Raw genomic sequence first — 13,956 nt, 5'->3', positions numbered from 1 at the left:
CTGATCATATTTCATTTCAAAAAGGCTATGCAATGGAAGCTACGCCTGGACACCGACCAACTTCAAGTTAAGTAATATTAACAATATATTGCCCATCCGTGGAAAAACTTCTCTTATTTTGCAGGAATAGTGTATTAAACTAGATTGCAATAAGACTTTAATACGAAATAGCTAAGAGGGGGGGGGGGGGACATTATAATACCCAAATAGATATTGTCGACTGAAATTTCATCATTTAGGTTATGATGATTCGCGGAATGAAAAATGTTGCCAAAGCAAGTGGCAGAGCTTTTACGATTGCCGGTCGCAACAAATATGCAAAATCTGATACATTTACCTCATTCCAAGTGCACAGGCACATAGGGAAGCTTCTCAATAGTCCCCTCTACCGGTCGTGACCGCCAAAAGCACAGCACTGAATTGCACTGACAGGTACTCTCGGCCTAACAACAGTGACTTCATCTGCCCCTATCATAATATCTGGTAGCCAAAGAGGTACACGTCATTCAAAGCTTATGTAATTTACTGTCACTTCTCAATTAACACATCTTTCAAAGTATTGCGTCAAGGGGCACATGCAAGTGACGATCTCGTTATAGCTTCCTGTGGATTGCAGCACAGAAAATGGCCAACGAAATGAAACATCAGGTACTAATTCATCTGGTCCCATCAGAAATGGCTCTGAGCACTATGGGACTTAACATCTGAGGTCATCAGTCCCCTAGAACTTAGAACTACTTAAACCTAACTAACCTAAGGACACCACACACAGCCATGCCCGAGACAGGATTCGAACCTGCGATCGTAGCGGTCGCGCGGTTCCAGACTGAAGCGCCTAGAACCGCTCGGCGACACTGTCCGGCTCTGGTCCCATCGCTCCAGGAAATACAAGTTGGTTTTCTCTCGTCATCTACTTGGGTACATTGCTTAAACACTGCCGTGCTGACACCAGATTGGTCAGATAGCTAATCCAAGTACAGCGTAGACTGATGTACCTTTGCCGTGCAGCCCTAGATTGTGTCGTTCGTGACAGATGAGACCCGTACATAGTGTCTCTTTGCACCAGAGCAGCGACTAATATCTCGCACGAAGATAAACCACCTGAAAGACGTCTTCTAACTGACGACTATCAACTGGTGTAGTTCGTCTTTCCAGTTGACGTTGATTGCTCAGACTGGTTCTGGCCGTCCCTGTACTTAGTGCTCTGAGAGTGAGGCTGTTGTTAGACAAAACAACTGTCTCCTGTGTGATCCATTCCGTGACTGTCAGTTTGAGACTGTGTTGGCTTCAGAACAATATGAGTGATTTTGTGCAGTGTGAACAGCTTGAAGAGTGAAATGGTGACCTATTATTCCAGACGTGATATTCTCCTGTGGTTTTTCCAACGGCTTTAAGTCGTCAGACACGTGGCACCTACGCCACAAAAGTGCTAAGCGCCACATTGCATCTAAGCACTCTCGGTTCAAAAATGAACGCTTAAATTATGACTTCCAAAATTTAGTAGAAATCGTGCATCTGTAAAAATATCGACCGTCATACCTCAGCAAATATGGCCGAGAACCCGAAAAAATTGTGGTCCTACGGAAAACCGCTAAGCGGGTCAAAGGCTTCTATACGCCCACTCGTTGACCAGCTTGGTGTGGCAATGGAAGACAGCAAAGGGAAAGCCGAAGTTTTAAATCCCGCAATTAAGAAATCATTCACGCAGGGGGCTCGTACAGACATACTGACCTTTGACCGTCTTACAAACTCTTGCATGAAGGATATCGTAATTGGCATCCCTGGTGTAGAGAAGCAACTGAAAGAGTTAACTAACGCATGTGTCGCCAGGTCCAATTGGAATTCCAGTTCGGTTTTACAGAAAGTACTATATGGCGTTGGCCCTTACTTCGCTTACCACTGTCACTATTAACCTTATCAGTTCATAGTCAGTATTACTTAGTCACATTGTCACTATGTACACTCAGACCATTTTAATGCTATTAATTCTCATATTGAAATTGTAATTTCTTAGGTAACTGTGATGTAAAACAGCTACTGTATTTGTGAACTCCTGGCCATAATCAGGTCAGGCTGAGTAAATAAATAAATATATATCTCTAGATTTTCGGAAAGCGTTTGACACGGTGCCCCATTGCAGATTGTTGACGAAGGTACGAGCATGCAGAATAGGTTGCGACATATGTGAGTCACTCTATGGCATCTTAAGTAACACAACCCAGTACATTATCCCCGACGACCAGTGTCCATTAAAGACAAGGGTGTCGTCAGGAGTGCCACAGGAAAGTGTGATGCATAAATGATCTGATGGACAGGTTGGACAGCAATCCGCGGCTATTTGGTGATGATTGTGCAGTGTACACAAAGCTGTCGTCTTCGAGTCACTGTAGGAGGATACAAGATGACTCAGGCAAAATTTCCAGTTTATGTGATGGATGGCTACTTGCTCTAAATGCAGAAAAATGTTAGTTAATGCAGATGAGTAGGAAAAATAACCCCGTAATGTTCGAACATAGCATTAGCAGTGTAGTGCTTAATTGAGTCAAGTCGATTAAATATCTAGGAGAAATTTTGCAAAGCGATATGAAACGGAACGAGCATGTAAGGACTGTAGTAGAAAAGGCGAATAGTCGACTTCAGTTTCTTGGGAGAGTTTTAGGAAAGTGTGACTCATTTGTAAAGGAGACAGCATGTGGGACACTAGTACTACTCGTTCTTCAAGGCTCAATAGATATGGATCTCGCATGGTGAGAGATCTTTATATGAAGGATATGTGCTCGCCCAAGGCTGCTTCAAGTACGCCGGAGAAGTTTCGCTTGGAAGCCATCACACATCCTCCATACAGTGAAACGTCTCCTTTGAAAAATTATGAATGACTGTGCTGGTAAACTTCTACGTTATTTGATTTTCAAACAGCTGAGCAAAAGTCCACGTACTCAAACAGTTTTCTCTTTATTAATTCTGATTATCACTAAACTGATACACAATATTTTTAGCGCAACGCAGTCTGACTTTCAATAATCCCTACAAAAGGATGGCCCTGACTAACAATAATCTATACCTTTCATGAATCACTTACCTCACAAAAATCTTCGTTCCTCGAACTACTGCAATACAGCGAGCACCAATACTGCCAGCTAAATAAAAGATTCTAGCTACTGAAGGCACTAACTACTGACAGGCATAGTTAGCAAATGAAAGATTTTGATAAAGAACAAACAATGTATTTACCTTAATAGCGTTCAAAAGTCATAAAATATATATCCGCTCTAAACTCTGGCATCTCTCTCCGCACATCCACCACTGCTGGTGGCTCACCTCCAACTGCCCAACGCTACGAGCTGTTCTCATTCAACTGCCGAACACTGCACAAGCGAATATTCCAACAATGAGTCCAACCAGCCACAGAGTGCACAGAGCACAGTCAGCGATTTTCATACAGAGCGCTACGTGGCGTTACCAACATAAAAACTTAAACAGCCTACTTACAACAGTCCCAATCTGTCCTACTTTCCATACTTTTGGAGCACTGAAGAAAGACATACGTGGCGATCGATTTGCTTTGGATGAAGAGATTCATGCCTGGGTAGAAACATGCTTCGGTAACCAAGCGCTAATATTTTTCAGTGAAGACACCGACCGTCTTATCACAAAGTCTGATAAATGTATCAATATTTGAGGTGATTACTTTTGAAATAACAATCAGTTTACTTAATTTTTTTTCTATCTCGTTTTCATTTGACTTCTCCTTGTATGCTGTCCAACCACGTTAGTCTGGCTATCTGTCAAAAACTTGAATAACTGTCTTTTGCAGCGTGGACCGCTGCGAGACACGCAGGGGGAGAGTCGGTGAGGTTCTGGAAGGTACAGACAGGGATGTGGAGCCATGCTGATTCCAGTATCGTAGCCAGCTGCGGTTGAGAATCCATAGCACGAGCAGCCCATCGAGGTGGTTCCACAGATTCTCGATTGGCCTTAAATCCGGGGTGTCTGGCGGCCAGGGGAGTACAGTTAGCTCGTCCAGGTTCTCTCTGAACCACACACATACACTGCGAGCTGTGTGACAAGTTGAATCGTCCTGCTAGCAGTTGCCATCGTTCTGAGGAAAATAAACTGGGGGTAGGGGTGGACATAGTCCCCAAGGAAAGATGCGTACTTGTGTTGACCCATTGTGCCTTCCAGAATGACGAAATCAGGTAGGGATTGCCCTCCAGCTTCAATCCTTCCGACGATTGTTGCAGGGTGTTCGCTTTCAGACGTTTCACGCCGTACACGCCAATCAGTGGAGTTCCAGTTGCGGTACTGCCGTGTAAATTCCAGCCTTCGTCGCCGATGAACAGCAGTCAGCATGGGTGCATGAACCGGGCGTCTGCTGCAGAGGTCCATACGCAGCAACGTTCGCCAAGCGGTTATTGAGAAGGCACTGTTGATAGCTTCTTGGTTCATCTGGGCGGTCAGTTGCTCAACAGTTGCAAGTCTATTCGCCCGTATACATCTCCGCAGCCGTCGTTCGCCCCTGTCATTGGGGCCCGTGGTGTGCTACAGTGGCCTCGGTGCCGGTTTTCGATAGAGCCATTGTGGCATGATCGGTATACTTTAACCACGGTGACACGCGAGCAGTTTACAACTTTAGCCGTTTTGAAAACATATCCTCACGTGGCCCGAAAGCTAATAATCATGCCCTTTTGGAAGTCCGGTAAATCGCTCCGTTTCCGCATTACGACAACGACTGGCCTGTTTCCGGCGTCACCTCTCTCCCCCCCCCCCCTCCCGTCACGCTCTGTGTACACCCTCCACTGCTAGTGCTGCCACCTGTCGTGTGTGAGTGGTAGCTGGTCGTTGACCTACAACACAGGCGGTGGGGGCATTAAATGGATGGACTGTGTAGAAGAGTGTGTAACACGTCCGGGATGTAAGTGGGTAGATTTAAAAAAATGGAAATGTGCTTATGGCATCGTTGGCCGGGAGGCCCCTATTCGGAGAAGTTCAGCCGCCAAGTGCAAGTCGTATTTCGTTCGACGCCACATTGGGCGGCTTGCGCGCCGCAGTTCCTGAGCGGAGAAAAACTCCAACCCAGCCGGGAATCGAACCCGGGCACACTTGTATGGGAGGCGAGCACTTTACCACCCAGCTAAGCAGGCGGACAAAAGAGGGTAGATATGCAGTACTAATAAAAGACTCGAGACTGTACAACACTCCCTAGACACAGGAACGGAGCTGGATATTTAACGACCGTGTGCCCAAACCTAAGTACCTGGTCCTTCCTGCGGAGGTTGATCTGCTGCTCTCTGCGCTGCCTGCTATGATGTGTCCTGTAATAACGGTTGTCTAGCAGGGACAGCAGCCACTCACACCAACGATGCCAAGTTTATCTGCTGGAATTCTCTGTATTCTGTTAAACACTCGCACAGGGTGGGGCTGCGCTCTTCACAAAAATGGTTCCAATAGCTCTAAGCACTATGGTACTTAACATCTGAGGTCATCAGTCCCCTAGAACTTAGAACTACTTAAATCTATCTAACCTATGGACATCACACACATCCATGGCCGAGGCAGGATTCGAACCTGCGACCGTAGCAGTCGTGCGGTTCCAGACTGAAGCGCCTAGAACCGCTCGGCCACACCGGCCGGCTGCACTCTTCACAATTAACGTTATTCCGCAATGGACGTAATCATTATTTGTATTCCAAGTACGTGTCCATTGAGAAGTATAAGGTTGCTGTCTGAATGATGGAATCCAACAGTACTAAAAACTCAATAGCTTATAACACAAGCGTGCGCGTGACCGAATCGCGACGCGAGTGCTCCATAAAATATCGGGTACGATATACGCGTACGAACGAGAAAGCACCTGCTCTCGTGGTATTCAGCCAGTCAAAACGATATGTGTTTCTTTCACCTAGAAGTTGCATTTAGGATCATACCAGTCCACATCATTTTTCCGCAACTGTCACGAAGCGGTTGATTGTTGTTCTCCCGACACGGCACACGAAACCGAGAAACATCACCTTTTGGATAAACATTGATACTGCGTCGTGAACACAGAAATTAAAGGCAAAACTTGAGTGGTAAGAAATTTGGAATTACTTCACCATAACTTTTAAGATACGTGCTGCAGCCACAGCATCAACACAACACTCCCTCTCTCCACGAAAGTCTGCGCTCGGCAGAGAGGTAACTATCGATAGTTATCGATACAATTCTATGGTTACAAGTGGTGCCAAGTACTCTTAGATGGCTCTGGAATAAAATATCTCTGTGGACAGTTGTGGTCCTCACGAATTTTCAGACATCCTCGATAAATTGATTCAGTATCAGTTTATACATTAAAAATCAATAAACAGCTAAAAATATTTACAAATTCGTAACGAATCGACGGGTGACTAGGTGATTCAGTGGGTAAAAGTCAGACTGCAGATCGAAAGGTGCGCGGATCGATCTCTACAGCTGCACCCATACTTTACAAACCTTTTTGAAGTGCATGGCAGAGGGTTCTTCCGAGTGTTCTACACGTTATGGTTTCTTACCGTTCCGTTCAAGTATAGAGAGCGGGACGAATGACTGCTTAAACGCGTCTGTGGATGCTGTAATTAGTCTGATCTCTTCCTCACCATCCGTACGGGAACGATACTTCGGGGACTGTAATATACGCCGAAAGGCTTCGTTTAAGGCTAGTTCTTGGAACTTTGCAAGTACACTTTCTAGGGATAGCTTACATCTGTCTTGAAAAGTCTGCCAGTTCAGTTTCTTTAGCATCTCTGTGACCCCCCCCCCCCCCTCCCCCGCGAGTCACACAAACCTCTGACCATTCGTGCTGCCCTTCCCTGCATACTTTCAATGTCCCCTGTATATCCTGATTGGTGCGAGTTGCAGACACGGGAGCAATGTTCTAGGATAAATGGCATGAGTATTTTGTAAGAAGTTTCCTTTGCAGACCGACTGTATTTCCTGTCACCCTATCAGTGAACAGAAATCTGCGACCTGCTTTACTTTTGAGTGAACCTATGTGATTAATTTCACGTCTTTACAAAGTGTTATACCCTGCTATTTGTCTGACCGATTGCAACTGTGAGTGAGTGACGTTGTAGTAATACGGGGTTTCGCATATCTGGTTGTCACTGCGTATTAGTTGATGACTTAAATTGCCCCCTTACGCTGTGACAAAGTGCATTGATGTCTAATATAAATTAATGATTATAAAGAATCTGCCTCGATTGCAAATAGAAACCGGACGTTGACCTAGGTTTCGGGGCGGATAACCATGCCTTCTTGGGAACACACTAAAACTACAAACTGCCTAAAAATGGCTCTTATCACTGTGGGACTTAACATCTGAGGTCATCAGTCCCCTAGAACTTAGAACTACTTAAACCTAACTAACCTAAGGACATCACACACATCCATGCCCGAGGCGGGATTCGAACCTGCGACCGTAGCAGCAGCACGGTTCCAGACTGAAGAGCCTAGAACCGCTCGACCACACCGGCCGGCCAAACTACCTAAAGAGGCATGTTACGACATTAATACAGAACGCCCAAAAGGGCAAAAGATTACTTCTTTATTAATGTTGGACCATGCCTCTTTGGGCAATTTGTAGTTTTAGTGTGTTCCGAAGACGACGTGGAGACGTGGTTATCCGCGCCGAAACCTAGGTCAACATCTGGTTTCTATTTGCAATCGAGGTTGATTCTTTATAATCATTAAATTGTTCACGACTGCTGACGAGCTGCAATGTTAAAAGTTCTCTGATGTCTGATAATTTCGCAGGAGAGCTTCTATGAAGTTACGAAGGTAGGAGGTGGGGTACTGGCAGAAGTGAAGCTGTGAGGAGGGATCGTGAGTCACGCTTGGGTAGCTCAGATGGTAGAGCGCGTGCCCGCGAAAGGCAAAGGTCTCGAGTTCGAGTCTCGGTCCGACACACAGTTTTAAAGTGCCAGGAAGTTTCATATCAGCGTACACTTCGCTGCAGAGTGAAAATTCATTGTGGATATCTAATCAGTCCGATGTTATGGAGTACGTCTTTAGACAATACTTAAGTTTTCTCTTAACCACATTTTATCATCACGGAGCATTATCTTACTTTAGACCTTCATCACCTGCGAAACAATACATGGATAAAATGCAAGACAATAGGTGAATGATAGAATATTAATATGGATGGAGTTTTGCACAGCGAATCAGGTTCGCCCAAACAGCCGAATAGAGATGCCTTTCTTGCGATATCTGATACGTTTCATCTTTAACAGCTCTTGTTTTAGTAAGAATAGCTTGCAGTAAAGATTTGGAGATTACTGTAACTGAACAGTGTGACCCATTAACACTCTGTTTCAGAGCTTAGCAGTGCAGCCAGGGAATCTCTTCTTTTCCCCTCTAAGTATTCAGGTAGCTCTGGCACTTGTGTTTCTTGGAGCAAAAGGGAATACAGCAAAAGAGATCGCGGCGGGATTACACCTGCCAGATGAAAGGAAACTGATCGAGAATGGCTTCAGAGCTCTAATGACAAAACTAAATGTAAGTAAATAAAAATTTTTATATTCACATTGAGACTGCATCGTAATGATCCTAAATTATTACTCAACTGTGTTGAATAGACGCTAGGTGTATTTTCTTCGTAATTCTTTTTTATTAAATACTTCAGTTTTTACAAGGTATCCTACAGGGAAGACACGGAAATAACACAGTTCGTCAGGTGAGCCACGAACCCGAAAGGTTGGAAATCACTGCCTTAGGCTGTTTCGTAAAATGTAAAAAAAATCAATGACTTAATTTCGTTCATCATGATCGATGTTTTAGGTAAGCCTGCAGATGTGTCATTTATGATATAAATAATGAAAAAGTGAACTGGTTACTTATTTTTTCATGTTTAACACAAAGCGTTGCGAGACTTTGTTCCCATTTTCAAGTGCATTTGTTTACATGAATATTTTTAGTGATGCTTGTATATGTGATTTTTACTTGTCTTGCATTGTAATGTCTTTTTGAGGTTATACTGCAATCGGAAAATCGGACAAAATGAATGTAGGAGTGTTTAGTGTAATCTACGAGTGTCCAGCACTCTAAATGGTATTCTTGTATTCCTACTTTCAGGTATTGAGCAACCTCCATCAAACAAAATGTCACACACATGCAGACCATCACTTCCATTGTTTGTTCCTGTAATCAAAACATGCTACAAAGATATTACGATACTAAGGTTTCATAAAGAGTTTTACTCAGTAAGAAGTGTTGCAGTGCTTTTGGATCACATTATACATACAAAGTTATCAATTATAATAATTATTTTTACCCCTATTGACTATGGGATTATTGGTTAAATTTTTTATATGTGAGGAAATGCACATATTTATAAAAATTCTTATAGTTTCATATGCAGGAGAAAACTTCTGAAAAAGTTAACTGATCTATCTAGATTTTCACTGATAATTTTTTCTCCTTGCTTTTAGTGGTGGCTAAAATTTCAAGCTCCTCCATAAAATCCACTGTATGCGAATTTTTTTCATGTGTTGCAATATCTTCATACCTTCTTCTATGTTTTTGAATTTGTGTCCAGTGTCTTGTGTGTTGCTATTGCTGATTTTGTCAATTGATTATGTGTGTAACAGTTCATGCATTCAGTTTATCTAATTTGGAAATTCCTGCCAGTTTGTCCTATGCAGTAACATGTGCAAGTTTTGCATATGATTTTGTATATTGCTGAGTCTGAGAATTTACGTTTTTTATTGTTTAAGGTTTGGACTAATTTTTTTGCAATTAGTTTGTAGAGAAAACTAATTTCGCTCTTTGACCTATGTACAATACCTATTTTTTGAAACATATTACCTGTGTAATGTATGCTGGCCATCACTTGTCTGTATTATTGGATCCTTCTAAACAGCTAAGAAATCATTTATTGGTTTCAGTATATTGTCTGTCATTGAGGTGGAGAAGTCATTGGCCATGGCAATTTTCTTAATGGTGTCTTACTCTTTCACTCTGTCCTCTTTGTTCATTGGAATTTATTTGCTTTGTGTACCATCATTTTGTATCCAGCTTTCTTGTCTACAGAGGCGTTACATAATGTGGCAGAGATTGTATAGTTGGACGTTGTATTTTTTGTCTATATTTTGAAATTGATCCTGTTTTCGTTTTCTGTGGACAATTGTAGAAAATTAATCCTATTATTTTTGGTATTCAGCTGCGAAATTTCTTTTCTTGCGTGTATTATAAAACAAATTTATGATGTTACTGGTGTCTTGGAGTATTTTTGACTAAAATTAAGGTATCATCCACACGTATTTTGTACTATATTACGTTTTTTTCAGCAATTCCTAGCTGACGAATGCTTTGTGTTCTAGATGGTTTATGAAAATGTCTGTTGTGCTAGATATCGATCAGCCCTTGGCTAGTCGATCTGGTTGTTGATAAACATGTAAAGTACATGTAGCTGGGGATTATTTCTACTAACTCTTTAGATTCAATAATTTCAGCTTGTGAACACTTTTTGTGCTTTAGTAAGTTATTATTTATTATTGCCATGGGAATTGCAGTAACAACACACATAAAAAACACTGGACAACCTTCTGAAAACACAGAAAAAGATTTTACGAATTCCAGTACCTCCAAAAATCACATACAATAGATGTAATAGATGAACTTGAAATTTTTGGATGCCACAATAAGCAAGGAGAAAAAATTCTCAATGACAAACTATATAATGAATCAGTTATTCTTTTCAAATGTTTCTCCTGCATATGATAACTGTAAATATTTTCATAAATTTGCACATTTCCTCGCGTATAAAAAATGTAATCGATAATTCAGTAGCCAAAAGCGGTATCAATATATTTTGTAATTGACAAATTTACTCTGAGGTGACGAAAGGTCATGAGATGGCGATATGGACATATACAGATGGTGGTAGTAAGGCGCATACAAGGTATAAAAGGGCAGTGCATTGGCGGAGCTGTCATTTGTACTCAGGTGATTCATGTGAAAAGGTTTCCGTCATGATTATGGTTGCGCGACGGGAATTAAGAGTTCGAATGGAGAATGGTTGTTGGTGCTAGATGCTTGGGACATTCCATTCCGGATATCGTTAGGGAATTCGATATTCCGTGGGCCACAGTGTCAAGAATGTACCCAGAATACTAAGTTTCAGGCATTACCTCTCACAACGAACAACGCAGCGCTGGCTTCAGTTACCGACCGAGAGCAGTGGCGTTTGCGTAGAGTTGTCAGTGTTAACAGACAAGCAACACTGCGTGAAATGATCGCAGAAATCAATGTGGGAAGTATGACGAACGTCTCCGTCAGGACAGTGCAGTGAAATTTTACCTTAATGGGCTATGGCGGCAGACGACCGATATCGCTGCAGCGCCTCTCCTAGGCTCGTAACCTTATCGGTTGGACCCTTGGCTACTGGAAATCTGTGGACTGGTCAGATGAATCACGATTCCACTTGACAAGAGCTGATGGCAGGGTTCGAGTGTGGTCCACACCCCACGAAGCGACAGTCCCAGGTTGTCCACAAGGCACTGTGCAAGCTGTTGGTGGTTCCATAATGGTGTGCGTTGTGTTTACATGGAACAGACTGGTTCCTCTGGTCCAACTGAAACGATCATTTAGTGGAAATGGTTATGTTCAGTTGCTTGGAGACCATTTGCAACCATGCATGGACTTCATGAGAATGTGAAATATCACTGGGCCACGATTGTTCGTGATTGATTTGAAAAACATCCTGGATAATCCGAGTAAATGATTTGGACACTCAGATTGCCCGACATGAATCCCATGGAACATTTATGGGACATAATCGAGAGGTCAGTTCATGCCCAAAATCCAGCACTGGCAACACTTTTGCAATTGTGGACGGCTATAGAGACAGTAAGGCTCTGTATTTCAGCAGGGGACTTCCAGTGAGTTGTTGAGTCCATCCCACGTCGAGTTGTTGCACTATGCCGGGCTAAAGGAGGACCGAGACGATAGTAATAGGTTCAAATGGCTCTGAGCACTATGGGACTTAACTTCTGAGGTCATCAGTCCCCTAGAACTTAGAACTACTTAAACCTAACTAACCTAAGGACATCACACACATCCACGCCCGAGGCACAATTCGAACCTGCGACCGTAGCGGTCGCGCGGTTCCAGACTGTAGTGCCTAGAACCGCTCGTCCACTCCGGCCGTCGATAGTAATAGGTGACTTTGTCACCAAAGTGCATGCATAATAATGTAATCCGAAAACTGTTTAGTACGTCTGACTGTGTACAAACTCTTCGTGAAATCATAGTGTCGTAATATGTTTGTAGCATGTTTTGATTACAAAACATCGTAACTGATTTTGATTACATAACGAACATTTTAACTGATGATATTTGTGTGTGTGATATTCTGTCTAATGAAAGAGGCACAGTACCTGTAAGTACAAAATCATACATACCATTTATAACACTAGCACATAAAAACATTCCAAGCTTTTTTCTGTCCGATTTTCCGATTGCAGTGTAACTTCAAAGAAACATCTACAGCACAAGAGAGGCAGAAAACCATACATGCAAACATCTGCAAAAGTATTCATGTAAATCAGTGCCTCTGAAGATGAGAATAAATTCTCGGAACGCGTTGTGTTAAGCATGAAAACATAAGTAACTGGTGCAGTTTTCCATTATTTAAATGAAAAAATGAATAGTTTCAGTAATTTATCATTGTCTAGAGTTAAATTATCAGTGTACAAATATGCGCAACATGTTTTAGGAGTACGACGAGGTGACGCTTCATATCGCAAACAGGATTTTCTTAAAGTATGGCTGCGGAATCAAAGAAGACTTCAAGGCGGCTGCTCTCAGATTCCTTTCTGGAGCTCAGGAATTAGACTTCAGTCACTCGGAAGAGGCGAGGTCTCAAATAAACAAGTGGGTAGAGGACCAGACGCGTCAGAAGATAAGGAATTTAGTACAGCCTGGTAAGTAAATGTATTTAAACATGATGTGGCGGCCATGTTGGTGCTCGCTGATGTCACGTAGACGAGTACAGTAGTTCGGAGTGGAGCGTGGCCCAGTTGTCACCAGATACTTGACTAACACGGCTATTTTTTAATATGGGACTTCATATTTTGAATTTAGCCAAAGAAGAAGTAGACTACCCACAAAACATTTATCCTTGTTTATGTATTTCATGTAGACATCTCAAAATGAATCCACTGTGATTATATTCAGTTAGTCGTTCATTTTACAGATGTAGGATGGCGTAGAATGGAGCAATTCATGCATCTCCACTGAATAAATAATTCTTCACTTGCTACTATGAATAACTTTCATAAATTGATTTAGTTAATTTTTTTAAGTTCACCTGTGGTGTCCTCCTTTGACTGTGACATTTTATTTTTCAATACACAACTGCAATTTTGGCACTTCCGCCATTATCAACGGCGTATAACAGTGTCCTAGCACGTCAAAAATACTGTGCAGTGCCTGACAAGAAAAGTGAAGCACCCAGAAGGCGGCGAGCAAACGAAATGAAACTTCACGGGTTGAGAGGGTGTGTGAAGTTGTTTCAGTTATTATAATATCGAGTCAAATTTACAAGGCACTTGGCACTATGGTTCCACTTCTCAGCATGACACTGCAGCCCATCTGACATGGATGCACGCACTGATTCGGTTGGGAAGAATGTCATAAAGCTGTTGCACGCTCTCCTGAACTGACCCACAGCTGTTGTAACTGATTCTTTATATCCTGGATATTGGCACTGGGACGGTGTTCACCTACGAGCTGGTGCCATACACATTGTCAGGGACAGATCTGAGGATCTTGTTCACCATAGGAGTACCTCTTCGCGACATAGACAGCTCATACAGACACCTACCATGTCTGGACGAGTGTTGTCCTGTTGAGAAATGGCACCACAATATTGTCGCACTTGGGAGGTAATACATGAGGAAGTACCTGATGCACCATTGCGGCATCAGATTTCCTTCAATC

The 13,956-nt window shown here is 42.7% G+C and overlaps 1 protein-coding gene across 1 annotated transcript in view; it reads left to right on the top strand.

Annotated features, from left to right (window-relative positions):
- LOC124593933 (serpin B6-like) overlaps positions 1-13,956 on the top strand; it is a 220,069-nt gene that overhangs the window by 143,631 nt on the left and 62,482 nt on the right. Inside the window, exons 3-4 of the mRNA XM_047132282.1 lie at positions 8,326-8,511; positions 12,731-12,938. Of these exons, the coding sequence (XP_046988238.1) occupies positions 8,326-8,511; positions 12,731-12,938 (394 nt within the window). The remainder of the gene's footprint in view (positions 1-8,325; positions 8,512-12,730; positions 12,939-13,956) is intronic.

Source organism: Schistocerca americana, chromosome 2 (assembly GCF_021461395.2).
Source record: "Schistocerca americana isolate TAMUIC-IGC-003095 chromosome 2, iqSchAmer2.1, whole genome shotgun sequence".
NCBI classification, from domain to species: Eukaryota; Metazoa; Arthropoda; class Insecta; order Orthoptera; family Acrididae; genus Schistocerca; species Schistocerca americana.
Note: the sequence above shows the minus strand (reverse complement) of the source record. Positions and strands in the feature narration are given on the sequence as shown.